The sequence below is a fragment of the Hetaerina americana genome, unplaced genomic scaffold (genome assembly GCF_022747635.1).
Source record: "Hetaerina americana unplaced genomic scaffold, ioHetAmer1.1.p SCAF_10, whole genome shotgun sequence".
NCBI lineage: Eukaryota > Metazoa > Arthropoda > Insecta > Odonata > Calopterygidae > Hetaerina > Hetaerina americana.
The window spans coordinates 62030407-62057658 of record NW_027286070.1 but is presented as its reverse complement, the minus strand read 5'-3'; the positions used below and the strand labels follow the sequence as shown (position 1 = coordinate 62057658).

At 36.7% G+C, this 27252-nt stretch overlaps 1 protein-coding gene and 1 non-coding gene across 2 annotated transcripts; one reads left to right on the top strand and one right to left on the bottom strand.

Annotated features, from left to right (window-relative positions):
• Window positions 1-731: 731 nt before the first annotated feature.
• Window positions 732-22144, top strand: jhamt (juvenile hormone acid methyltransferase). The gene is made up of 5 exons (XM_071597866.1): window positions 732-914; window positions 9893-10370; window positions 11695-11827; window positions 14463-14610; window positions 21888-22144. The coding sequence occupies exons 2-5, from the start codon at window positions 10006-10008 to the stop codon at window positions 22064-22066; spliced, it is 825 nt and encodes a 274-aa protein (XP_071453967.1). The 5' UTR covers window positions 732-914; window positions 9893-10005; the 3' UTR covers window positions 22067-22144.
• On the bottom strand, window positions 21666-21737 carry TRNAA-CGC (transfer RNA alanine (anticodon CGC)). Its single transcript has one exon. It is a non-coding gene; the product is annotated as a tRNA-Ala (tRNA).
• Window positions 22145-27252: the final 5108 nt, after the last annotated feature.

Sequence of the window (27252 nt, the reverse complement as noted above, 5' to 3'; positions counted from 1 at the left end):
ATTTAGAGATTTCATTTTCAGCCATTGTTGCGACATAGACGTAGTCCCGTTTCTCTTCGTGTTTGCAACGGTATGCACATATTTAGCCCGAAGGCGTCAGCCGTATTCTACTTAAATCCACACAAAAACTATCTTGGCAAGGAATTTAAAATTTCAGAGGATCCTTTTGCACTTTCAAATTAAGGGTATCTTCTGACCTCTGTCGGGAAAAAATTAAATCTTTCCAGTAACCTCTGTTCAGATTATTGTTATGCATTCGGTGACTCCTTCGGTCTGGAGAGAGAGAGAGAGAGAGAAGAGTGAAAATAGTTGCAGGGGGAGGAATGAGGTTGATGCGGCGAGTGGGATGAGCATTTGGAGATGGAGTGTCGGAGACTATGGAAATGGAGGTACCAACCGGTGGAGGAAGAGGAGGGCGGCGAGGGTTTTGGTTTGGGGAGGAGTTGAAGCGAACAAATGAAAGAAAAACAAAATGAGGACCAGAAGCGTCTCTCTTCCTCTCTCTTGGACTCGAAATAAGGTTATCTTGAGGTGGGGAGCACACGGAAGACCACGGTGGGTGTTGTCGGGAATTGGTGCATGTGTGTGTGTGTACGTGTGGGGGCATAAGAGAAAGAAGAAAGGGGGTGGAATGAGTGTGAAAAAAGACCGAAAAAACCCGCGAGACAAAACGTTAGAGGTGTGGGAATAGGTGTGTATATAGAGGTAAGGATGAAAAGGGGTCAGCCTGAATCTGAAGACGAGAGGGAGCGGACATCAGCCCGACGACCACTGCCAAGTTTTCTAGGAGAGGACTACTACCTATCGCGCGCCTCACACAGCGTGCACGGAGATTGCGGCGGCCGTGTCGGCGACTCGAAGCGAACGTTCAAGAAGTGAATGGACAATTAAGGACACAAAAAGGAAAATCACAGGTACGTAAATGTGTCTTGTGATATTCATATAGAGCATTTGTAGCTTTTTATAAGTGAAATCATAAAGAGCAGATAATAATTAATCGTACCATCAAATTAATTTTAAAATAAGAGCTATTTACAAGAAAGATATACTGCTATTTTCTTTGATTTTTAAACTGTAGAAAATAAGATATGTTTGGGAACTCAGTATGGATAACCTTTCAGTTCACTTGTATATCTAACCTTTCAAAGTTACAAAAAAATTATCCAAAAATGTATCTTAAAATGTCAAATATACACTTCATTCTACTGCGAAAACATGAGCCAAACCTTCTCGTATTTTAAAAATTGCTGCTGGCACTACTCCCCCTTTATATTGCCTGATAACCTGAAGACAATTCGTATAACTGTTTACGGAAATATTGCTATTATTGTAAAAGTTTTATTTTAAATATATACATATTGTAATCAAACCATACATAGATATATAGTCAGGTTACAATAACAATGAAAACAAATTATTCTAAAATGCTAGGATTTCGCTTCATTCATAAGGATTATCCATACATTTTGTATACAAAGGAGATCCCTCCCCTGCTGTATAAGTAGATGATGGGGATATTTTGAAGGGGATTCAATGGAATAGCTTCATACACAGAGAAATGACACTCGCATATCTAGTTCAGATTCTGAAAATGACGACCGTGCCATCGAAACGTCAAAACTAGATACATGAGTGTCCTTCCTCTGTGTCTCTGTTTATAAATGCTTTGATCAAAGTTTTATACATTTTATGTCGTCGCTGAAGAGTGTTCTTTTTCGAAGATATAAATATACATATACATACATTATATATATATATATATATATATATATATATATATATATATATATATATGATTTCGTCGACGTAACACGGAAGTGTTGAATAATAAATTGGAAAGCAACAAACAATACATAAACACATAAAAAGAACACTCACACGTTATTTCTTGATAATTTCGATGGAATTCTGCTCCGTCTTCATCGGAAGATAGAGAAGTCATTATCTTCTCTATCTTCCGATGAAGACGGAGCAGAATTCCGTCGAAATTATCAAGAAATAACGTGTGAGTGTTCTTTTTATGTGTTTCTATATTGTTTGTTGCTCTCCAATTTATTATATATATATATTTATGTATACTGGAACTAAACACTTGGCAGAACAGGAGCTCTTAAAGCTCTGATTACCCATTCACATGTAAAACTTTACATAATCTGAAGAAACAATTTATTCCTGGGACAATGAATAAGTGATCGTTCTCCAGAGCAACCAAGAGGATAATTTCAAATATAAATGGGGTATCTCAAAGTATATAATCTTCCTGGTTAGACCCACTTAAATGATTTAAAATGTCATGGAGCCGTGGTTTCAATAAGGTAGGGCAAAGGTTTTAGTACTTCGCCCAACATGAGAGGGTAGGATTTACAACTCTTTACCTATTCTGTTGCATCGTAAAATCATGATTTCCATGTCACATTTCTATTGATTTGTTTAAGTCAAATCAGTACTTTATAGAATAAATGATTTAAACAAAATAGTTTCAACTTCCCCAAAATATGTAGAGGAAGTCATATCACCTAGTAAACCCGCTATTTTTAAGACGAACGCCAATATCTCGAATAAAATTAGCTTTGCTTCTACCAGATATTAATTGTAACTTTCTGGTCTTTATAAAACTCATATATTACACTCTATTTCATAGGATATAAAAATATTATTTATAGTTTAAATTTTCAACCTTTAATAATTTAAAATCCGTACCAGTTTTCTAATCCAATCGTAACGGTGTTTTAGGAGCTGTTTTCAATGTGTTTAGTTATCGAGATTATTTCCAACAACAGCGAATCCCAAAATACCAATCCATGACAATTCATACATCCCCACACGGCTGGAATCGAATACGCTGAGTTTGGTTCGGTCGGATCGGGATCCAATTGTATCAATCGTTTTGTGTTTGAGAAATTGGATGATCTGAAAAAGTCGAATGAGATATTCGATGTTCTCAGGCTTAACCTCGTGGTAATCCATTATCACTGAATTGTGAAATCGTAAGAGATTTTACACGTAATTCTCCACGGAGGCTTTCAAAATTAGCGGTAAAATTAAAAGAGCCTCTTTACACAGCAAATAATATTTTTATGTGCTGTGCAAAGACCCACTGTAAAGAAAACAGGAAAAGCGAACTATAAGTTTGCTTCGCCATGGGAAAATAACAAGGCATAAAATAAATAACGATATGTTCGAAGGAAATTCGTTATCGCGTTCATTCTTCGAAGCGGAATTCAAATCGTGATGCTGAATTCGATTTTCCAAAATAGCATTGGATTTCCAGGATTTTAATCATTATGAATGAGCCATCAAATAAATAAAAAAACCATAAACACAGTAATCAACCCGAAGGTCGGTTTGGTAGGTGATGGTAGAGTTCACCCAGTACTAAGCTCGACGGCGTGTGAAATTCATAAGTCAGGGTAAGGGGGCCAGTTCCTTTCCCTGAGCTGGTTATGGTTTCCCGGAAGATCTGACCCTCCAAAAAATCACATAGCTTGGGTGGAGCTGCAGGTGCCCAGAGTCCGGGAATCGAACCCGGGCCCTCCGGTCAGTAGTCCAACGCTCTACCCCCTGGACTAACGCGACATGAATTACAACGAAAAAATATATTTTTGAATTAGGATGGCACTTAAGGATTAAACGGTTTTGCAACAGACTGCGAGAAAGTTTAATAGTTCAGATACCTATATCTCGAAAAATTTAAATCCCAAAATATTTTTCAAGAATACAATAATGATTTAGATCTTTGGAATATTCACTTTCACTCGAGGAAAGTCACAAATAGAGGAGCCCTCTCGTGGTTAGGCATGAATTAGGTGAAAGTAAAACAGCTTGAAAACAAAAAAAAGAGAAACTGTGAGTTATTAATCATGTTACTGGAGAAAGTTGGACTGTATAGAATTACTACCCATAGGTATGTCAAGTGACAATAGAATTCGAAGATCCGACATAATCTTTGCTTCCGTCGGCAGCTAGATGATAGCGAGTTCCTGGGAAATACGATAGATTGGAACCGATTTAAAACGAGGGCCCTAAATCACAAATTCAGTGGCGTTTCACCGCTTATCATTTTGATCGGAAATATTGCAATGTTGAAATTCAGTTTTTCATACGAAAAACTATCTTAAAATATGTTAACGATTGTAACAGATTATTGATCAATTTCAAGAAAACTTCACATAAAATAGAACGTTCTAAATGTTTATTTTATAGGCTTCAGTGTCACTGAGATTTTAAGATGTAATCTTCTGCGTTTTTCGCTGTCTTCTATTGTACTATCGGTAATACTTTTGTACAGGGTGGAGTAAACGCAACCATTTCCTTCACTCCTAGATGACCTCGTGTCAAAACATAGCGCCAAGAAATTTTATAAGAACTGCTAACTCCAAAGGTTTACGTAACATGTTTCAATTTTGTAACACACATGTAATAATAAGTGTCACATATGAACTATTTTTAGTTTAGGACGATGCGTGCACAGAAATAAATATCAAAAATCCGTTGAAACCAGAGCATTAATCTCTCCGCACTAGTGATATCCCTTAATTAACAATCAATTAATCAACCGAAATTAGTTATATTTCTTTGGTTAAATTTCAATCTGATTGATTCAACAATTGGTTTCTAAATAAGTGAAAAATATTCCTGAGGCATCATTGAGGAAACTAATTTTAATCAACTAAAAGACAGGAAAATTCTAGAAACAAGTCACGCATTATAGTCATCCCGGATTGGGAAAGCCCCATCTTGAATACACTTAAAACATTTTGGATCCAGCGAGGAATAATTTAATTTTTTAATTAAACATAATACGAGTAATACTTTTTGAATCAAGCATAATACGTATACACAGAAAGGCTCTCTATCGTAAACTTTGCTATGAAGTTATGGAAACCAACGATAACCGATCATACAGGATCCTGTATGCAAGATTCTACTAGATGAGTGAAACTCGTTAGTTATTATGTAGACACCTATGGAATCCTCACAGTCCCACCATTTATATGCATATCCTCGTCTCACAGGCGAGATGAAAATGAGAATTTAATGGAAATAAACTGCCAAACTGACCGACACAAGAAGTCCTTTTACACAATTCACAATCACAATCGCAGAAAATATTGTCTTAAAACAACTCATTTAAGGAACTACTGTTAAGATTGATTATCAAATCAACAAATTTCCCTGATTTAACTTTTCCGTATTTGAACTCCCCTTGCCTGACACCCGTGACGACTTACAGGGTAATAAGTGCAGGACTAGGGTAAGGAAAATTGATTTCACTATTTTATTCGAGTACGTTCACACGACGACGGGTTTTCTGCGACCGATACCCTCATTATCATACATTCTGGAAAAATACATATTTTATAGAAAAAAGAAATAAATTAGAATTTAATCGAAAAAATAATTACAAAAAAACTATCACTGCCAACAAGATCGTTTATCTTGACTCTCCAGTCCATATCTATGACGTGAGTTTATAAAATAGGGAATTAACAGACATACTCGAAGTTGCATGCAAAGGTCGCATAGGGGAAAATCGAATGTTTTGACAAATTTCTATAATTTCGGCCTGAAATCCACGATAAACAGAACGTGACGATAGATGCATGAATAAATTACAAATATTTCATTATTAATAAATGGCAGAAATAACAACTCCATTATTTTTTAAATCTCAGTTCTTACAAATTCATCGAAGAAAGGACATTATTCCAATGAGAATTCCAATTAAAAAAATATGGTAATATAATTATCCACCATTATAACAAAAACCAAGTATTCGAGGTAAATATGGGGTGTTTTGTTTAGGTATAACGAAGGTAATTGGATATCCATTGGCAAATGTGAAGAGGGAGAGGTAGCGACGGGCGAGGGAGCAAAGGATCTCGGAATAACCTCGACAGATACAAGATAGATTGTACGAGATGGACCCCATTGGCTTAGGGTTGGAGGAAAAAAGCCGCAGAGCTTATTTGCATCCACATTTTTCGCTTGATTAATCATAGCAGCATTTCATAAACTCTCCACTTTAGCAAATGTTTACAGTGGGCAGAACGCTCTCTGGCTGTTTTCGAAAGGAACTCATTTTGAAGAGCTTGATATCAGTTGAAATCCCTGAGTAAACATGAAGGAAATATACTATAAATTATATATTATGATCTTCTGCAAAACCACCGTCTACTCCATTTCCTATTTACATCCCCTAGAGCTTAAATTTGTTATTCTCATGGCAACTGAAATTCCGAATTATCTCTCCTAATCCCTTTCACTCACAAACGGCTTTATTTCCTCAAGAGGGAAAATTGAAAGTGGTTGGGTAAGATTTAACATACTCCCTTGGAAATAACTGTTTGTATGAGTAAGGTTAGGATCTCTTGTCTTCAATCCCCAAAGAGGAAATGAGAAATAAAAGTCAAAAACGAATAAGGCATTCTCATAGAACACGCTTTCCACTAGGCCCAAGAAGCATTTGACGCCTCATTTACAGAAATCCATCGTTCGTGACTAAAGCTTGATTACTATATCCGAAAGCAACTTTACTTCTCCCCAGTGCCATTCCACGGCTTTATGGTGGAAACTGATTTTCATTTTCACAACTAATAAATAATTTAATTTTGATGGAGAAATGTTTGCAGGTGATCCACCTTGCACGCCAATAAGCGCTAATGGTGAAAATAGTTTTTCGGTGAAATGTAATTACACGAGGAGTTAAAATGATGATTAATAAAACATCTTCAAAGGAGAGAACGTGGAATTAATAAATAACATTGAGCATTGAACAGGTCCCCTTAAATATTAATTTTGTGTAGCGGCAGTGTTATGTTGGCTGTCGCTTTGAGTATGTATAACAATACGTAGATTGACACACTTTTCATATCCGTAACTTTCATGTTTAACCAGTCACAAATTTCGACGGAATTCAACTCCGTCTTCATCGGAAGAGATAGAAGTAATGAATTCATTACTTCTATTTCTTCCGATGAAGACGGAGTTGAATTCCGTCGAAATGATCAAGAAATAACGTGTGAGTGATCTTTTTACAGGTATGTGTTCTTATATTGTTTGTTGCTGTCAAAGCTTGTTATTCAACACTTCCGTGTTACTTCGACGAAATCATATATATATATACATATATATATATATATATATATATATATATATATATATATATATATATATATATATACACACACATATATATATGTACACTATAATATGTACACTACATTTGGCATTCTTAAATCCGCAAACATGAGCCCTCAGGTCACCTTTCCAATCAAAATTTTATTTTAACATCGGCCAATGGCACCAGGCATTAATTCAGTTAACTTCGGGAAATATGCCCGGGTGAATTTTCGGAAATTCAGTATAAGTTCACGGTTGGTCAGAAACGTCGTTACCACTAACTGCACGCGCAAGGTTAGTGGAAGGTGGTATAGTCCCTTAAACGGATTATCCAACTCCCGAGCTGTTTGGTATATACGCCTCCGCTAATTACCGCCACGATGTCGACTATCTTCCCTACCCGACCTTACTCCTCGCCGTCCTTATACAAACACGTTCTTCAAATCTGTGATCCTCCTTCCCGCGGCGGGTAAACAAACCCTCCTTGCTCTTACTTCTCCTGCCTTGCGATATCCAACCGCCCCTTGGTCCCTTCCTCGCGCAACCCCTTTTACCACCGTTTCGGCATCGAATTCCTCTTTCCTGGTTATTGTTTTATATATCTTTCCCAGCACGCCCTTCTCCCAAGACGCACGAGCAAAGCCACAAACCATTCCCCGCTAGGAGGACTTGAGCATTATTTTCTAGTGGCGAGATTTTTTCTCATAGAGAGACAAAAAAACAGTGAACAAACTAATATTCACTCAGAATACATAAATCCTGGCATATTAGAAAGAATTCAAAGTTAAAAATATTTAAATATAACATTAGTAAGAATACTTTGACCCATACACATTAAATAAGTATAAATGTGAAGGAATTATTAGTAAAGAATTTCATACGGAGCGGGCTTTATGGATGTGAAACCTGGCCTTTTTAGTCAAGAGAATCAGCGTAGACTAGAGGCTATGTGAAAGTGACTATGGTGGAGAATGGAGAAAATAAGTTAGACATAGAGAAGAACGACGCGGAAGTTTAAAATAGGGTGGGCGAAGAGAGTAAGTTAATGGGGGAAATCCGAAAAAGGCAGAGGTAGTGGATGGAGAAAATATTGTAAGTTACTGAGATGTTGAAGGTATTGATAGAGGGGAGAATGTTGGATGAGCAATATAATGGAAGCTAGAGTATAAGGTTTCTAGACAACATGAAAGCAGGCAGAAATTACGAATAAACGGAAACAGAAACGATATAGCGCAAAAAGAGTAGTTTCTCGTGATGCGTAGAAGTAAATGCCCGCTAGGGACCGACCAAAATCTAACCCAAATAGGTAGGTTATCTTTAATTGAAGAATAATTTTATATGAAACGTGCTCCAGTGAAACGGGTATCTTTTAAGTGCATTATTATAAATATTGTGACCATGATTTGATGGTAACCATATTGATAAAAGAGATAATTTTCTCAATTAAGTGAATTCGACTCTGCCCACAAAAAAAACAAAACACCGGCAATAATATGTTTATAGGAGCGGAAAATGAAAGTATCGAAAATTATATGTAACTCTGAAAAATTAATTTAACGAATCTTAATTGGGGATCATTAAAATAAACTTGTATGACAATATCTTTTAAAGACAAGCCTCAATCATGAGAATTAAATCCCTCTAAATAAGCGCCAAATTTAAACAGGAAATATCAACCTGAAGTGATTAGGGAAAAGGTTTTCTTGTCTCGAGAAAAATATTCGAGACAATTAAGTATGAATCTCCGAATTGTGTTTACAAAATTTGTTTAACCAACGAAACTCTATATATGAATGCATGTCTGAGCACCCATAATCCTGTAAAACGTAAAAATCGTTAAATAAACAATAAACAATTTTATTTTATAGATTCTCCTCTGTTCTATTCTCTCTCTATCTTTCATAATAGAAACACTCAAAGTCAGTCCCCTAAATATTCAGGATCGTGAACAAAAGATAGAGATGAAATCAAGCGCTGGATTTATTCGAAAGAAGAAAAAGCTAGTGGACTATGATAACCTAACGGCGTTAACTTGATCGTGATCAGCAGAAGCATTCTGATACAAACGATATTCGGTACGTTCTACTATCCATCCATCGCCCTTGTTCTTGATATCAGTAATTTTTTTCTTAAGCTTGTAATTTAACAAAATGGTAATGATGATTCAATAAAAATTTTCATTAAAATTATATAGTATACCAGAGGTGAGATTGAAGCATCATTATGAATACTGAAACGGATTCAAAGGCTACAGCAAACACAATAGACAGATAATGCCGCATTAATGAGAATCGAGCTGACTTTTGACTGATTTTAGAATGCTGTTCCTACAGTTAAACTCAACTGATGAAAATTTACCTGAAATATTATATTATTTTTAAAGTCATCAAAGTGACGCGCACAACTCCTAAGTGTTGACAGTTTCGAATAACCTCAGCTGAATTGCGATGTTCTCTACAGATGGTTTGAGTCAACCACTAGTATGCGCCATGCACTTTTATTGTACGCTCAAAAGTTAAAAAATAATTTTGAATAAAACTTCAGACTTAAGCAAACATCCGTTATGAACTCAATACGAATGTACAAGTACGATGCCATATGAATTTTCAGTTGAATTCAGGTGAATTATCACTACTCTTAAGAGCTTTCTATAACCATAAATTTGTTCAATTGCCTTAGTCCAGCGAACGATTTTTTTACGCGGAAATTTAAGCGTCCCACGGCTTGATAACGACGAAAAGTAAGTAATTTCATTGATTCCATTAATTAGGGCTCCCTCAATCCGGCCTCTTAAAATCAAGGAGTCGCCTGAAATTCCCCAAGAGAGAACCGACCTCCTCGCCACGGAGGGGAGCTCGCTGAACTACGACACCGAGGTCGGGGATGAACCGCGCCAAGCTTTATTCGTCCGCGTCTGAGATGCAGCACCGAGACGCGGCGGAGGCCCTGTCCCGACACGTGGGTTCCATGACGTGGCTGGATGACGGCTCCGAGTCCGTCCTGGACGTCGGGTGCGGCAGTGGGGAGGTCACCCGCCGGCTGCTCCTCCCCGTCGTGCCCGCGACTGGGCGCGTGGTCGCCGTCGACGCCTCCGAATCCATGATCCGCTTCGCCTCGGTGAGGCACCGACATCCCAGGCTGTGTTTCCGAGCGATAGACATCCTGGATCCCGACATGAGGGGGAAATTCCCGCTCGGCTTCCGGAAGGTGTTCTCCTTCTTCTGCTTGCACTGGGTGCGGGAACAGAGGTGAGGGCCACCACGAAGAGGAGGGAGATACAAGATGCGGACGAACCCGAGTTTCGAAGGGCCTCGATCGGTGTGAACACTAAGGGTTGAGAGAGTGACCACTTGCGCTGTTAGGGATAAAGACCTCCTCGGAACTGCGAATAGCTATCCTTACGTGTTAATAGGCGAAGCAAAAACAGGAATTCCCCAGAACCGTTTCTTTGACATCCGCTGCCCTCAAAAAAACTTCCTCACATCCTGTATCGCACTACATTAGGTCCTTAACTATTCGAGTCGACTGTTTCGAAAGAGCTATTAACAATTGTAAAGCGCTGGTCAACATAATCCTGCACTCCATAAGTAATCTAATGGTTTTAAAAAAAACCAAGCTCTGCTTCCACCATTTTCATTTCATTTTTAAAACGGCAACAAAAGAAATTAAAATAAAATTAGCTGTTGTCTTTCTACGCAATTACCTTTACAATATTTTCAACGGTAAAAATATAATAAATATAAAAAATTTAAGACAGAAGGGTATCCTTTGGATATTTTTCTTACGCAATAAATTATTAGCAGAAGCAGTTACAAGTTGGTTTCAGAAATATTCGACGATAAGTAGAGGCATACTGTTTAACTGTCGATAGCACTGATTTTACCGTCGAGGGTTGGGATTGATTTCTGGAAAATTTTAACACAAGGAGCTATTCCCTATATTTATTCCATTCCTCCACCTAGAAGAAGACCTGGAACATAATGCCTCACATATTCCTGATTAAATGTTCTCACATTTGGTCGTCAAAATATTATATATTGATATTTTTATTTTATCATGCGCTGTGCTTACTGAAACTTATTAGGGAAAATGACATTATCTTCCCTCTGGCATGATTTCTCTGTTGCCTTATCTATTAATAAGTATAAAACGCATATAATTGCAATTAATGGCGCTGTGAAAGATGCCAAAAATCTCAGTTTGGATATGCATAACACAACCCACTATCTCGATACCATTTGAGAGAATAATGATAGGTTACAGTCCGGAGCGCAGACTTCCAAATAAAGTCAATTATACGGCAAATACCAAAAAATCTCTTATTTTCTCTATGAATCAAAATACTGCCGATATGAATCCACAAAATGTGCACATCTTAATATTCATTAAGTGGTAATAATAACCAAATGTACTGTAATGCACAATTCATGTACCACAAGTATTATAATGTACCACATGGATGTATAATATTTCATGATGAATGTCGTTCGTTGGGAGTAAACTGTCTTTGCACCAACAACCAGTAATAAAACACTCAAGTCACACTGAGATTTCTTCTTATTTTGCATTAAGAATAGCAATGAAGAATATATACGATCTACTAGTTCCTGGCGGAGAAGCTTTGCTGGTATTTCTAGCATCCAGCCCTATCTTCGATGTATATCAACAGATGGCTGCCGTTTCCCGATGGAGCAAGTATACAAAGGTGATAATTATTTCGTTTTCCTAATAAAATATCTTTCAGACGAGCCTAAAAATTGTTAACAACTTCTGTGCATGTAAGATCATCGATATAGAAATACAAATGGCCTGGTACTGCGGTAGCTTCAAACATTTCATGCCCTGAAAAATTATCACGATTTTTCAACATAGAAGTATTTTTTCTATGGCATACCTTGAAAGCAAGCATCAGTAATTTTAGGTTTAAAATGAAATTTAAGATTATTAGTTACAAATAGGTTTGTAAGGGTTCACTTCTAGCACAAATCCTTAATGGTAGAATCATTTAGAAACTAATAGCAAAAAACACATCATTGCTTAATTCCTTAAATAACAATTCCATTGTAATGCAGGTTTTTCACGTACAAGCCAATTACTACTCACTGTCCAAATTAATTTTTCATTTTTAAAATACATGCGAATCGTGATATATAAAATAGGGATTTCATGTCCACCATTTATTCAATTTCCATTTCCAACATGTGAGTCGACCTCGTTCTAATTCAGCAAAATTAATGAACTGAAATCACAGTTTTTCCTGCATGCAAAGCTAGAGTTATTTAAACTCACGACCAGACTTGGCGAGGTTAACTATAAAAGTTCATCCCGCTAAGCTAAAGGTAATATGTTTCTAACCAAGTAAAAAGTTAAAACCCGATACAATTAGTTTTAGATTGTTTAAATCAGAATTGACATTTAAATTAATCCTTATGTTAGCGCAGGAAAATAGTTTTACTCCAGAGATATATCATGTCCAAAATCTTGTCAATTTATCCACAAAAAAATAATAATCACAGAAGCTGACGAACTTTTGTGTGAAGTAAAAGGGGATGGCTGAAGCTTAAGTCTTTTTATTTTATCTTTTACTCGCATTGGCACAAATTTAAAATTATTCTTATGGGAAGCCCCTTTTGTCTGACAAATCAAATTTCAGCAATTCAAGTTTTAACGACAGTTTTTTTTTCAGCAAATTAAACCAATAAAGAATAAAATTTAATAGAAAAATCTATTTACGAGTTAAGATTTACTCGAAAAAGTAACTTCTTCATTTAACATATTAACGTTTAACATATTCCTACCCGTGTCTGCCCAAAGCCTAATTTTAGTCACACATCGTCAATATTACTGTGGCAATAAATCAATCCTAATAATGATTATATAAATATGTAATATTTATGGATTTCACAGATTAGATACAAATTTTGGAATTATTAAACTGAAAGATCATGGCCCAGCGGGAAAGGAGAGAACATACGAAAGCAGAGCATGGCTTAGTTTCGAAGTCCCCTTAGCCATGGAAACACTCACTAAAGGTATCTCTTAATACATCATTTTGCCGTTAAAATGAACCCAATTCACCGCACTACTGTGATTCCCGACTTAAAGAACGGTCAAATTTAAACCAACAGAATTTGAAAGCATAATTGCCCCAAATTTTGATCTCCTTTTCCTACGCTGGGCACGACATAACAAGGCAGAGCTACGACCATTCAGTTTATTTAGAACTACGTGTACGTAAAGCAGCTGACCGATGCACTGTGATTGACATGGATTGCAGGCACCAATGAAAATGAATGGAGAATGAGAAAAAGAAGGAGAAGATTAAGAGTGGAGAACTTTAAAGCTATTTGCACGCTAAGCAAAGCTATGCGGGCTGTTCGCATAAAATAGGAATCCCTTCAGCACTATTTGGCAAGGAGAGAAATTAAAACATTAAGCTAAATATTTACATAAAAAAGAAGAAAATATTCCGCTTGATAAATGATTATATTTTCAGGAAATTTCTTTGGATAGGAAGGAGTGTTGCAACTGTTTCTTTTTTGCGACCGATTCATCAAGCCAATAAGTTTATTTCCCTTTCAAAATATGCATGTCCTTTTCGGTACTATGTGTATTGTTAGTCACCAATACGAAGAGATATGATCTTATTTGATATTAAACGAAGACTAACGTAAAAATTATCGATGGTCCTACTCCCCCGAGTAAATGCAGCAAATAAAGGAATAGAAGTAACTTATATTCCAGCTCAACGTGAGGAGATACATACTTTTCGAGACAAAAAGCGTTTTAAAAATGTATTCACGGTAACTGATTAGCATTGGCATTTCCGATAAGCTTGTTCTATGTTGACAAGACTGCGTTTTGATCAAAATAAATTTTCTATCCACAGCATTGCATCCCTTATTAAAGTCACACTAAATTGAACCCTATATTATGCTAAAACATTACATATATTGAATTTAAGTTGGGAGATCGTAACAGGAAATTAAAAAATTAAAAAAACCATGGGAAATTTAAAATTAAGAAAATTTCCAGTGCCATTTGAAGCTTATTGATATATGATGAGGGTTAAAAAGAAACTTTACACCTCCACAATAAAGATTTTATACTTATTGACCATGTTTTTGATGCTGCGCATCATCATCAGGTGATGCGTTCCATCGAAACCATGTACGTGAAATATTAAATCTTTATTGTGGACGTGTAAAGTTTCTTTTTTACCCTCATCATGAAGGAATTCCAAAGAGTTAAACCTGAAACTGCTATGCTTATAGATATAAATATCTCTAATTAACCACTGTAACCCCTAATTCCCTACACATACTCTTCGTGTAATCCAGGATTATGAGAACTACATCTCCCCATATCATCATTCCAAAACTCCCAGTCAAGATTTAAAGACTCTCCTGTCAGACGTCGGATTCCACGTGGCGTATTGCGAGACCCGGGAACGCATTTTCGTCTTTGATGGACTACCTCAACTCAAGGGTAAATATAAAGTTAATCTATTCACCAGCACTAAAAGTTTGGAATTAATAAGTGGCATGGTTTAATGTTGTTATCAGAGTTAATTATTACCAAACATTAAACGTGATTTTATACTAAATGCTCACATAAATCATTATACTTAAATTGCCAATATGCTGATAGAATTTAATACTATCATTATAAAAATTATTATTTATTTGTAGAATATTTCAATTATTTTTATAGTGAATCTATATGCGCAGTTAATTTTACGAGGGTCATCCGGAAAGTAGTACCCGTTCGTGCCGCATGAAGTGCTGACGACGCGAGTAGCCGCTGGACGAGGTCAGATAGCTTCAGTGGCTTGTCTGCCTTCTCTGAGCCAAGTTGCGTGACGCTAGCATTGCCTGTGTTGTTTCTGTGATTGTTTACAATGTTTAAAAAAATTGAGAACGCCGCCAGTTGTGAAGTGAGGGCAGTGATTAAATTCCTCAATGCAAGAAACGTTCGCCCATGTGATATTCATCGCCAATTAAAGGAGGTGTATGGAGACAATGTAATGGACGAGTCGTCTGTTCGGCGGTGGTGTCGCAACTTCAACATGGGGAGGGGGAACACACACGACGATGAGCGTTCGGGGAGACCGTCTGTCATTACAGACCAACTGGTGAGCTCAGTTGACGAATTCGTGAGGAACGATCGGCGCGTCACAATTGATGACATCTGTGAGCATTTTCCCAATGTTTCTCGAACAATTGTTCATGAAATTGTTAAACACCATCTGCATTATGCAAAAATTTGTGCAAGATGGGTCCCTCGCGTATCTCAATGAGCTGGCGGCGAAGGACTATGCAGCAGGAATACAGAAACTTGAAGAATTCTGCATGTCCGGGTTTTCACCGCGTTGTTGTTTGAAGCCGACAACAGTTTCGCCGAAGTTTCATCCGGCGTCTTCAGGTCGAAGATGAGGGACTCAGATTTTGGCCGTCCTTATATAGGTGGTCCCGTCCAAGTGCTGCTCTCTGATCTTCTTCGTCTGATCTGCTGTCCCTCATCTTCGACCTGAAGACGCCGGATGAAACTTCGGCGAAACTGTTGTCGGCTTCAAACAACAACGCGGTGAAAACCCGGACATGCAGAATTCTTCAAGCCACCGCCGCGAAAATCTACGCAGCCATATACAGAAACTTGTCACACGTTATGACAAATGCCTTAATTTGCTTGGAGATTATGTTGAGAAGTAGTTTAAAGTATCCTCTTTCAAATAAAATTTTTTATGTTTGTTAATATTTACTTTTGTGTCTTTATTTCACGAACCGGTACTACTTTCCGGATGACCCTCGTACCATTACGCTGCATCGCCTATAATTTGAAAGCATATAGCCATTTACTAATTGGATAATCATTATATTAGCCTATGAACATCCGTCTTTTCGCCTATATAGTCAAACATCTTGTGACTTGATTACATTTAATTGAAAACCAACATTGGTAATTTGTGAGCCTTAATCCTTTGTTTCACATTATTCAAGATACTACTGGAAAATTTACCAATACAATATTCAGGGTGGATGGATATAATGCATGGAGGTGCTATGCTTTCAAGATTTTAGAGCATTATGTTTATATACGGAAAGATATGACAACGACGAGGATATATAGGTCCAAGGATAATTGATTGCGTGATGGAAAAGGCATGAAGATAGTTGAATAAGTCTTGGGGATAAAGGACATCCTCGCCGAAAAACCTAAGGGTTTAAGAAAACGTGGAAGGTAGACTTTCATAAGTTTATTTAGGAGAAAGAAAATAGGCCGAAAAACTTGGTCAACTCAGTCCCAGCTCCCATCACCAAGAAGAGAAAAGCAACCATATGAGAGGACTACAGGGAAATAAGTTTGATTTCGCACGCAACATAGGAAAGGCAAGACATCATCAACAAGAGGATGGAGAAGGGAGCATATGCTACGAAGGTTTTTGTAGTAATGCACAGATGACACTGAGGTAATGCTCCGTGTAGATTAATTTGGTCCAAGCGACGCAGGAGAAACTCGATAACCCAGGCGCGTAGAAGGAAAATGATTACTTAGGGGAAGATCAGTTTTGTTTCAGAAAGGGAAGAGTTATGCGTTGTGCAGTAAGGTGTCAACAGATAAAACTGCAAAATATAAACAGAACATATTTATTTGCTTCGTGGATTTCGGGAATATATTAAATTTCGAAGTACAGAAGATAGAGTCAGCTGAAGCGATAGGCCACTTATCTAAAACCTGTAAATCTCAGAGCATACAGGTGAATGTAGTGGACGGAGAGTCTGGATGGGCAGTATTGAGCAGGGGTATAGGGCTGAAGGTATGAATTAAAGTAGGAAGGGAATTGATAAAAACAGGTTTGTAGACAACTAAGCTTTAATAAGAAAATCAATTGGATCGGTATGGAATCAGAATCAACATAAACAAAGTATATCAGGTTTTCTTCACATAGAAGTCTAAATTAAAAATTACGATTGGAGAGCAGATTCTAAACCAGGTGCGTTAGGCTAAGAAGCTTTCACAAGGAGGAGTTGATTAAGGATGTTAAGAAAAGATTAGTGAAAATTTTTATGCATTATTAAAACTTACCGTTGCGGCAATTTGCAGATGTGTAGCTCTTAAGGTGCGGTTGTGGAAAAATGATGAAAAAGTAAAATGCATGGAAATAAAAACAAAGGAAGTACTAAGCATGGTGGGGGAGGAGAGAGGATTGTTGGGAGAAATTCAAAAGAGGCAGTTAAGGTGGATGCCGAGCATTTTGATTTCCGATGGGATGCTGAACACTGTGATAGAGGGGAGAACGTTAGTCAAGCGAGGAAGGAAAAGGAATAAAATGGCCATGCTGGGTTGGACGAAGGGATGTGCAGTGTTTGCAAAATTGAAGGAGCGTTTATTATAATGCGATGTGCCACATTCTGTCGTATTGGGTTTGGCTTAGAAATGTAGCTGTGGTTAGTTTTATCATCCAAACCCTACCCTAAACGGTAGTCTAGCATTAATAATAACATTCTGTCTAGCTAAAGAAAGACGCACCGTTCATTTAAGTAGGTAGGGACCATTTTCTTCCTTTTCTACTTCAGCTCTTCCGTTTTTACACCACTGTTGAATGGAGGGCTACTTTTCCAAAATGTTCAGGGCCCGGTCACCATTGATTGAGTCGGACTATTCGCTTTTATATCTCTTTTGGATTTCTAGTGGTAATATTTTCTATGGTCGTTGACCAATCTAAGTTAATCTTTCTCGCAATGACAACTTAAAAAAGATCTCGAGATTGCGTTATTAATTTTTCATGTACGTATACAGAGGCAGTTTACCCACAAAAACAATAGAGCGGTAATAATGATCAAATGGTAAACATTTTCCACTGGATAATATCTATTATCGAGTGGAAGGCTGGTTCTGATGCACGGACTGCACCATCTTTAGGTCCTCATTCACCTGAATATGAAGCACATCGAAACAGGTCGTATAATAAATATTATCCAGTGGGAAATCATTGCCGCTTGGTCAATATTATGTTCGAATTCCACCTCATATCGCTCGAAACTACGCAACAGAGTGGCAAATAAAAATTTTAGCGGAGTCTCCAGGTTTATGGGCTCGATACAATTCTTTTGATCTCGGTGAAAGCTTACGGTTTTTTTTAGCATATCTCCCGTCCTCCTGCACACTACATATCTAACTAGAATGAATATAATATCCATGCAAAATGTATATCTTCGTATAAACGACGGTAATCACCCATTGTGGTAAAATTACGCGAGGAATAACTCCGAATTTTATGCAGTATTAATGGTTTCGATTAAGGTTGGTCAGTTATAGATTTGATCATACATCGTTGTAATATTCCTCCGTAGAAATTGAACGTGAGAAAATTACCAATCGAAAGGGGATGGGCCAAATATACAAATAATCTCTGAGTGTCAATAGCATTATATTATCCAAAGTCTGGAGAATGAGAATGGAAGCAACATAAATTATTAAAATTCAAATCTACCAAACTCATTTGAATGGATGAGTTATTAAAATAGGAAAAAATATAAACTTACCATAAAAAGAGTAAAGAAAACATATGATTACGTCAATATAAATTAAACCTAGCAATTATTTAAAATAAAATATACAAATGGGCATGATCATATGAAAATATACATTAAGTGTAAGTGCCCAAATTTGATAAAGGAAATATTGCAAGTTGCCGTCGTTCAGTTCAGTTCGATTTAATATGGAAAAAGTTCCCACTGAATGAAGATAAAGAATTATAACCCTAATAGATGTATATCATATTTGAACGTCTGGTATAAAATGCAATGGCGAATGGATTAAAATTATCACTCGTGTGACTCGTGACTTTTCGAATGAATTGTGTGACGCTATGCAATAAACTGTTACCGAGCACATTATTTTTATCTACAAAAAAGGGTTGACCTGATAAAATACATAGTAATCAAGTTTACTCTTGAATATTAGTATTCCCTCTGGAACCAAACTACGAGTCACTTGCACGGGTGGCCCATTCCTCGTATACATGCGGGACGGGCCACCAAGCTGAGAGTAAGAGAGATAATTTCCGAATTAATTTAATATATAATTTAAATTTCAAAATGTTCACTCGCTTTTCAATGAGATGTCTAGCGATATATTCAATATCTGGCACAGCAACTTCAGATGCGCTCAAATCAATGCTAGTATTCCATGTTTTTTTGTCTTTCCTTGTCTTAAATACTTCACTAAAAGTTCTCGACTTATTCCCTGATTGTCTAAATCCATAATTAATGGCTGACCTAATGACACACAGTCATACTTCATCTTTTTTAAGTATAATGTAAATGTTCAATGTAGAAAATCTTTTTAAAAAAATGTAGCAACAAAACATGTCGAAAACGTTATTTGGCTCGGGTTCGTAAATTTGATCTCGCTTACAATTTGCAATTTTTTTTATAAATTATGAGTTATTATGCGGCATCCGTCATCGAGGTAGAAGTAAAAATTGGAGGCAATGACTTTAAAAATGTAAACAATATGAGATACATACACGTACAGTCATGTCTCCCAATTTTCATTTAAATCTATATCTTTTATGAGGATGCTGATGAAGCAAACTTTCTTTTGCCGTATTTTAATAAATTCAGCACGCGCATGCTCCATTTTAATGCATTTGAGGAAAAATTTAGACAAAGAAAAAATCGGCAAAAAATTTGAGTGAGGTACAGCTGAACCGCACTCCTAAACCTTCCTCTCCTCTGACCCCATTCCTTCCCGGCCCTGAACGCATCTCTCGCCCATCTGGAGGAAAATTGTAAAAAATCTAATACTTGATTATCCTATTTATCGAAGCGGGTCGCAAATAATAAATATATTTTGTGGAAGAAAAACTTTTGTCTTCTTACTTGGCATCAAGTAGTTCCACCGGGTTAAGCATCGCACTATCGAATATAATATTCAAATTCTGTTTATTCCAAGAAATTAATAATATCAAAATAAAACTTTGCAATTCCACAGAGGAAAATATACTTCAAAGTAGCAAAAGGCTGATTATACTGCACCGCAGTGAAACTTCGCATTGAAATAGTCTAGTGTGTAAATATCTTATGGCAAATATCACTAAATGTCTCGTTGAAAAAAGAGAGAACATTTTTAAATTTCAATGATATATTATATGAATTCGGAAATTATATCTCTTTCTCTTACCAGGTTAGCCCGAGTGGTGCACGTGGAATGGGTCACTCGTGCAAGTAACTCGCAGTTTATTGTCAGAGGGAAAACTAATATTCAAGAGTAATCCCACACCTTCCCACAAACCCTAGCGGTGGCTGCACAGAGCAGAGTAAATAATAAGTAAATTATCCATGCGAAATCAAAAAGTTTTATTTTGATGTTATTCATCATGGAGGAATTTCACAAAGTTAAGTTTGAAACGATTAATTATATCTGTTTATTTTACTGTTACTAAGTTACACAACGCTCAGGATGTCAATAAAATACACGGATCGTTTATCTTTCCTCACTTACGACTCGCGGTATAATTATAGGCATGCAATGCCCATGAGTAGTAGAAATTCACTTGGAATAATGCTAACGCACGGAGATACACCAGTACGCTAAGCTAGGAAAAAATACGACACAAAAATAGTCGTCTCCGAGTGTCTAAGATAGAGAAAGCCAATGTGATGCCCATATTCTAAGGAATATGAATAAAAGAGCACATTACAATAAATATGTCATAAACGGCACAATATTTCAGTTTCGTCAGATTTGAATAACTTTCACACGTTTTATCGATGGGATCATATTAAATTTAAATACTCCATGTTGCAATAGAGCTAAAAAGAATTAAGCAATTCAATATTATGGGGCATCAAATAAGTTCCTCAATCCTCCAAAATCCCTCTAGCTATGGTGACAACATTACAGTTATGAGAGTACCTTTTGCGAAGCAGGTTGGTGCGAACACCACATTCAAATGTGGTTGTAAGATTGCAAAAATGAATTACTCCCCAATGGTCTCTTTCACACTAAAACCCTGCAGAGCCCCGACTAAATGGAATGAAATTTACAATCATAAATAATTTTCTTCCATTGCCTGAATTTCAAGGATCCTAATCGAGATTTTACATTTCATTTGTCCCATCCATCCTTGCAGGAATCTCCTTAGATTACCCGTTCCCAGTCATTTTAGTTTTATTATCAATTATTCTTTATTTAAATAGCGCAAATGATCAAATTTTAGCCAAATATAATGACTCTTTTGTATAGAGATATGAGCTCCAGCTCTGAGGTCTCAAACAGTAGCTTATTTAGCGAATGTATACAAAACTTCGCCACGTGCACTCCTTAACGTTAATAATATAAGTTTAAAAATAATGCGGGAATCAAATGCTAGTTTCTGCTAAATCAGGCAATTCATCGATGGAGTTTATTTCTATAACAAATTTTCATTATAATTTTATTGGTACGAGAAAGGATATCACCATAATTCTCTCATTAAGAGCCATAAAAATCCGATAGCAAATGAAACAATAAGTTAACACAGTCGAAAAAAAAAGTGGAGGTGCTGGGGTTCGAACCCAGGACTTTCTGCATGCGAAGCAGACACTCTACCACTGAGTTACACCCCCCGACGGTCCACTTCGTTCAAATGTTAGGTATATATATTTGATTTTAAAAGTCGAACTACGGCTAAATTATTGCCTTAATTGTGCTTAGATTTACCTTCTCACAATGCTTGCTTTACATTTCGACTACATATTATCTTTTTCATTTTTCAGACGCCATCAAAGCCGTGAATCCATTCCTGGATCGTGTTCCGAAAGATATGCACGAGGATTACTTGTCAGATTTCCTTCACGAATCAAAGAAGCTAAAGGCAAAAGTTCAAATAAGTAATGGCAAGTTATCAACAAAATATGAACTGTTTGAAGTGTTAGTAAAACGAGTGAAGCAATGACATTTTGTTTAGAAACCGGCTTTCCGTGTATCGTTGACCAAGTATACTTTCATGTATAGATCGTTACATAAACACTGTTATTCTCTGTACATGGTTTTAAAAAAATCTTGTTTTTTGATACTGACTCACTTCATTTAGATTTTTTTATAAATTATCTGTACTTTATAAAAATGTTATGGACAAATTCCCCGAGCCATGGCTGAGAAAAATTGTAACTACTGCGTCGCTTGACCAAAGTGAGATACAGCTTAAGCCAACAGCGCAGTAGGACCACAGTAGGAAATAAGTTTTCAAATTCCTATGATTGGAGAATCCCTTCCAGAAAAGAGATCCTTTACGGTCAACTTAAAGAGAATTTCATGGATTCATATATGTTACAATGAGCTGACCAGTGGGAGTTTACATCATCGATGAGAATCCCTTAATAGGAAATGCATTATCAAGTGGCCAAGCAAGATACCTACAATAGTGTACACTGGCTGCAGGACAAATATATTATCATTATTACCAATTATTTCTGGTCGCCACTTCATCAAATTGTTCATCATTTTCTTCACTCATCTAATCTACATTCATTCACACCTTGCCCATTCCCTGTCACATTACAGTGCCAAAAAACTTTTTATTCATGGGTATTTATAAGTACTTATTTCAAACATGGCATTCATTCCACATACAGGTACTTGGCTATAAATTTTCTCTTAATCTACTTCTTTTCCTATATCTGTCCTAAATTCAGTCTCATTTATACTTAAGTGGTCATATGTCATCAAAACTTCTCTAAATGACTGTTAGTACCATACTATAAAAAAATTTCGGCAACTTGTATAACTGTTCGCAACTTTTTCTGTTTTATCTTATTCAGCAAGGGAATCAAAACTTATACGAAAATCTCGTGAACACTTCCGCATTCTATTCCCTAAACTTTATTCCCAGTTTCATATTTTGAATCATGTGACACTTTATATGTTCTGCACCACTCCTGGGAGATTGTGTGATTTAATCACTATGTCACTAACTCTGCCAAAACATAATAGCGTAACTGATATCTTCTGGAGTCTCTAGTCATTTTCCATGAATACATAGGGGCTGATGTGGTTTTTGAACCAAGTGTTTGTCATGCAGGAACCCTTCCTTAATAACTCTATCACTTTCTCCCTGTGGTCATTCCTTATTCCTAAACCATAGCATCCTACCTCACTCGACAAACCAACCACCACATCTCCCTTTACCAACAATCACATTCCAAACCCCCATCACTATCATATTTTTCCTCACTGGAACACCTACAATTATTCCCTAATTGATTTTATACACTATTTCTTCCTCCCTGATTGTTTGGGGACATGTAGGCTTGGACAATAATGAAGTTCATTGGCTCAGATTTTACTTCTACTAATAATATTCTATCGTTTGCTTGCTCTATTTTTTCCATACTTCTTCCCACCTTCTAGCTCAATATCAATGCCATCTCTCACTGACTCACTTCTCCTCCATTGTATCTTTCTCTACATAACTATCGCTCCAGTAATCCCCACTATTCTTTCATCTTACCTAACACAGTCCTTAAGTATCTGTATTTGCCCTACCCACCTCCCACTTTATATTTTCCAATTTCCCTGTCCTTAACATCATTCTTACATTCCAAGTCCATATTCCAACTGTTTCAGACCTCCTCAATACTGGTGCTGTATATTTTGCTTTGCAAGAATGTTAAGAGATGACAGCCACACAAGTCTTGTCTTTCCTGCTGCTGGGCAGGACACATGGCTAAGCGGGTCATGACCCATAGTTGCCAGTATTATTCTTAAATCTATATTGATAATTGTTGCATGGGGCAATTAATTGATAGGGCTTCCCATTTCCTTTCTCATTAGTATTTTTAATGTGTTGCTATCACTGAAATGGCTGCCCCACTGAGTTTATGCCTTCAAAGCCACCTCACTGATAAGTAGACTCTTCACGGACTACCTTTTATCTGGCTCCTAACCTTTGATCTATCTGGCCTGGATGACCCTACTATGAACAATTATCATAGCTCCCACCAGCACAACTCCAGGTGTCATCAGAACTCACACGCCATTCAAACATGTCAAAGCTGTAGTCCCAGCAGGACCATCAAAACCCACCTTTAAATAGGTTGAATATCTATGAATGAGCAGTTTTATAAATAAATGTATAATTTTCACGAGCACATTGAGACCACAAATACAGGGGAAACAGAAACCTTCCACAGGACCATACTCATTTTCGTATCAACTAAAGCCATAAACTCCTTTTAATACTGGAAATCCTTCAGCACAGGGCCTATCACAATTTTTGATCCTTCATAAAAACTGAACAGAAATGAAACTGTTTCTCAACTAAGAGTAGTAGCGTGGTAGTTAATGATACTCTAATAAAATTCCACTAAGGGTCAATTAAGAAGCATACATCAAATTTCAAAACTTTTCCCAACTACTTAGTAAAGATTTACTAACTTGAAAAAAGAATTCGACAGCAGGCCCTGCTTAAGGATGGCAAACACGACTGCCCCAATTGTTGTTGAAATAGTAACATGGACAGACAAATATGCATGCCACATTTTGCCAACACTGTAACTAAGTAGCAATATGATTTGTCTGCTTCTTTACTTTGATCTCAGTTTCCTTGAGAGTAATAGTAAAAAAATATTCACTGGTCCACTAACAATCCATCCCATCAAAAATAAAGGATTTCTTAAACAGCAGAGCAACCCCTTTTTCAGGCCTACCCCATCCTGAGGTGATTACAACCTTCGAGGTTGAAATTGCAAAAGTATATCTAATTGTATGCAAACAACCCATTTTTATAGATAAAAATACATAAAATATAAAAAACACAAAATATTGTTCAATATCATGACACAGATGATTTGGTATGAATGTCTGATCAAATTTTAAGATGACAGCAGGTGAATATTTCACACTAGTACATGCATTTAAGATTCAACAACTTAAAAGTAAAAACAACAACACCCTCTATCTGTTATGACTTCTTAATGCAGTGAATATTTGTTTACACCTCAGAGATATATCCAATATCCATAAACCATTGTCTCACTGGTAATTAACAGATTAAACCACAGTTGTCCAGAGCATGCAAATGGTTTCACAGCAGATACCTGTCACCTTTAAGGTGCATTGATGGGGCAAGAATACAGCAAATAGGAGTGAATATGAAACAGAGATGGGTAATTGAATATCTAACTGCCTAACTATTGCGTCCATTCATATCCAGCATCGTTTGTAAGGAGAAGATACAGTGCATGTTAGCACAGTGTGGTAATGGGTAATTCATTTCAACAGAGCTGAAAGAGATTTTTATGACAAACTATGCATCCTCGCTCATCTGGCACTCCTCACAATGAACAGTTCCTTGATCAGCTCATCCTTATGCACCAGTCAATTATGACCAGAGAACTGGGTATACGTCTTGTTGTTGGCAGCAATGTATCGGTATTGTTGTCAAAGCTGGGTTACTGCAAAGTTTGTCCAGCGTGCTCTTGTGGATCCTTACACAAGACCAGAACAACCATCTAACCAAAGTCTGTCAGGACCTACTGCATCAGTTTTGAGGCTAAAGGTGAGAATTTTCTGCACAGCACCATACCAGGAAAAGTGAATATAGAAGACTTAACAGAGGCAAAAAGGAAGGAATATCTGGAGGCAGTCCATAAGATTCTGAGTAAGGATGAGGGGTTGGGTACAGAAGAAAAAAGATGGGAATATCTCCAACAAAAATAATGAAAATAGCAAATGAAACAGTACACATGGTGAGGAATAAGACAAACATGGTAAATTCAAATTAAGGTTGAGCCCAACACCATTGAAAAGTACACATGGTAAATAGAAAAAGGGTTAGGAAATCTTGGACTACAGAAGATATGATTAGGAAGGTTATTGCACAAAGGAAACTGAAGATGGCGAACAGAAAATTAAGGAGAAGAAGGTACAAAGTACTAAACAATAGTCTGAGAAAATAAACTAAAATACCAAAGGAAAAGTGGTAGAAAGGGCAGTGAAAGGATATGGAGAGTCAACAAAGACAGGGAAAAATGGGCACACTATGAAGGAAGATCAGGTTCTAAGAAAGGAAATTCAATTTACAATATTACAGATGTAATAATAATAATACATCAAAAATAATATTGAAAGAAGTTCTAATAAGAAGAAAGGGTACACAGAGAAACTTTATATTAAAGATAATACACCAGGTAGTTTGGGTTTCGAAAGGGAATATGATGCTGATAATGATAGCATAGGACCAGGAATATTTGACAGCAAGATAGAAAAGGCATTACAAAAACAACATTGAAGAAAGCTTCATGAACAGATGACATACCTGCAAAAGTACTTCATAATTTAGAAAAACAGGGAAGGAAGAATTTTATGGGCTTATTCATAGCTTTTAAGAGGGAGGAATGTAACATGAACACTTATGTCAGTATTGATACCAAATCCAAAAAAAAGGAAGAGAATCAGGGGTATGTGAGGACTAGAGGTTAGATTTCATGCGTGGCAAAAGTAATAGTTAGAACCATCAACCAAAGGATGGAGAAGAGAATAGATGAATACTTATCATGGATGCAGAAGATCTGTTTAGAGTTAGAAAGAGGGTAGTATGGTTGATGCCATAGCAATAATGAGATCATAAGCAGAAAGGAACATAAGAGTATAAACATGATATATTAATACTGAGTAGATTTTGAGAAGGTATTCAACAGAATAATCTGGGCACAATGAATGAACATTTTGCAGAAGATTGAAGTAGACTGAGAGATAGACAATTTAACTAGAACCTGTGCATGTCTCAGACTGTAATAATGTGAAGAAATGGGCTAATAGTATGGATGGGCAATACTTGACAGGGGAGTATGACCATCGAATGAGTCTATTATCACCTGTTTTTTTTTTTAATACATATGTTGAGGAAATGGTAAGAGAGGCATGGAAAGGGCTGGTACTTTAAGTAGGAGTGGAACTCTTCTACTCAGATTTATGAATAATCAATCATTCTTTGGCAAGTAAACCAAAAAGTTACAATCATTACTTAGTGCATTGCATAATCAACATGATAGGTATGGAATGAAAAGTAATCATAAGAAAATGAAGCCCATGAGATTGCCAAGAAATAGGAAGGCTAATATAAACATTAAAATAGGGAGA

Coding starts and splice junctions, on each gene's coding strand:
- jhamt (XM_071597866.1), top strand. CDS start 10,006: ATGAACCGCGCCAAGCTTTATTCGTCCGCGTCTGAGATGCAGCACCGA. Junction 10,371..11,694: donor CACTGGGTGCGGGAACAGAG/GTGAGGGCCACC, acceptor TTTTGCATTAAG/AATAGCAATGAAGAATATAT. Junction 11,828..14,462: donor GATGGAGCAAGTATACAAAG/GTGATAATTATT, acceptor CGTGTAATCCAG/GATTATGAGAACTACATCTC.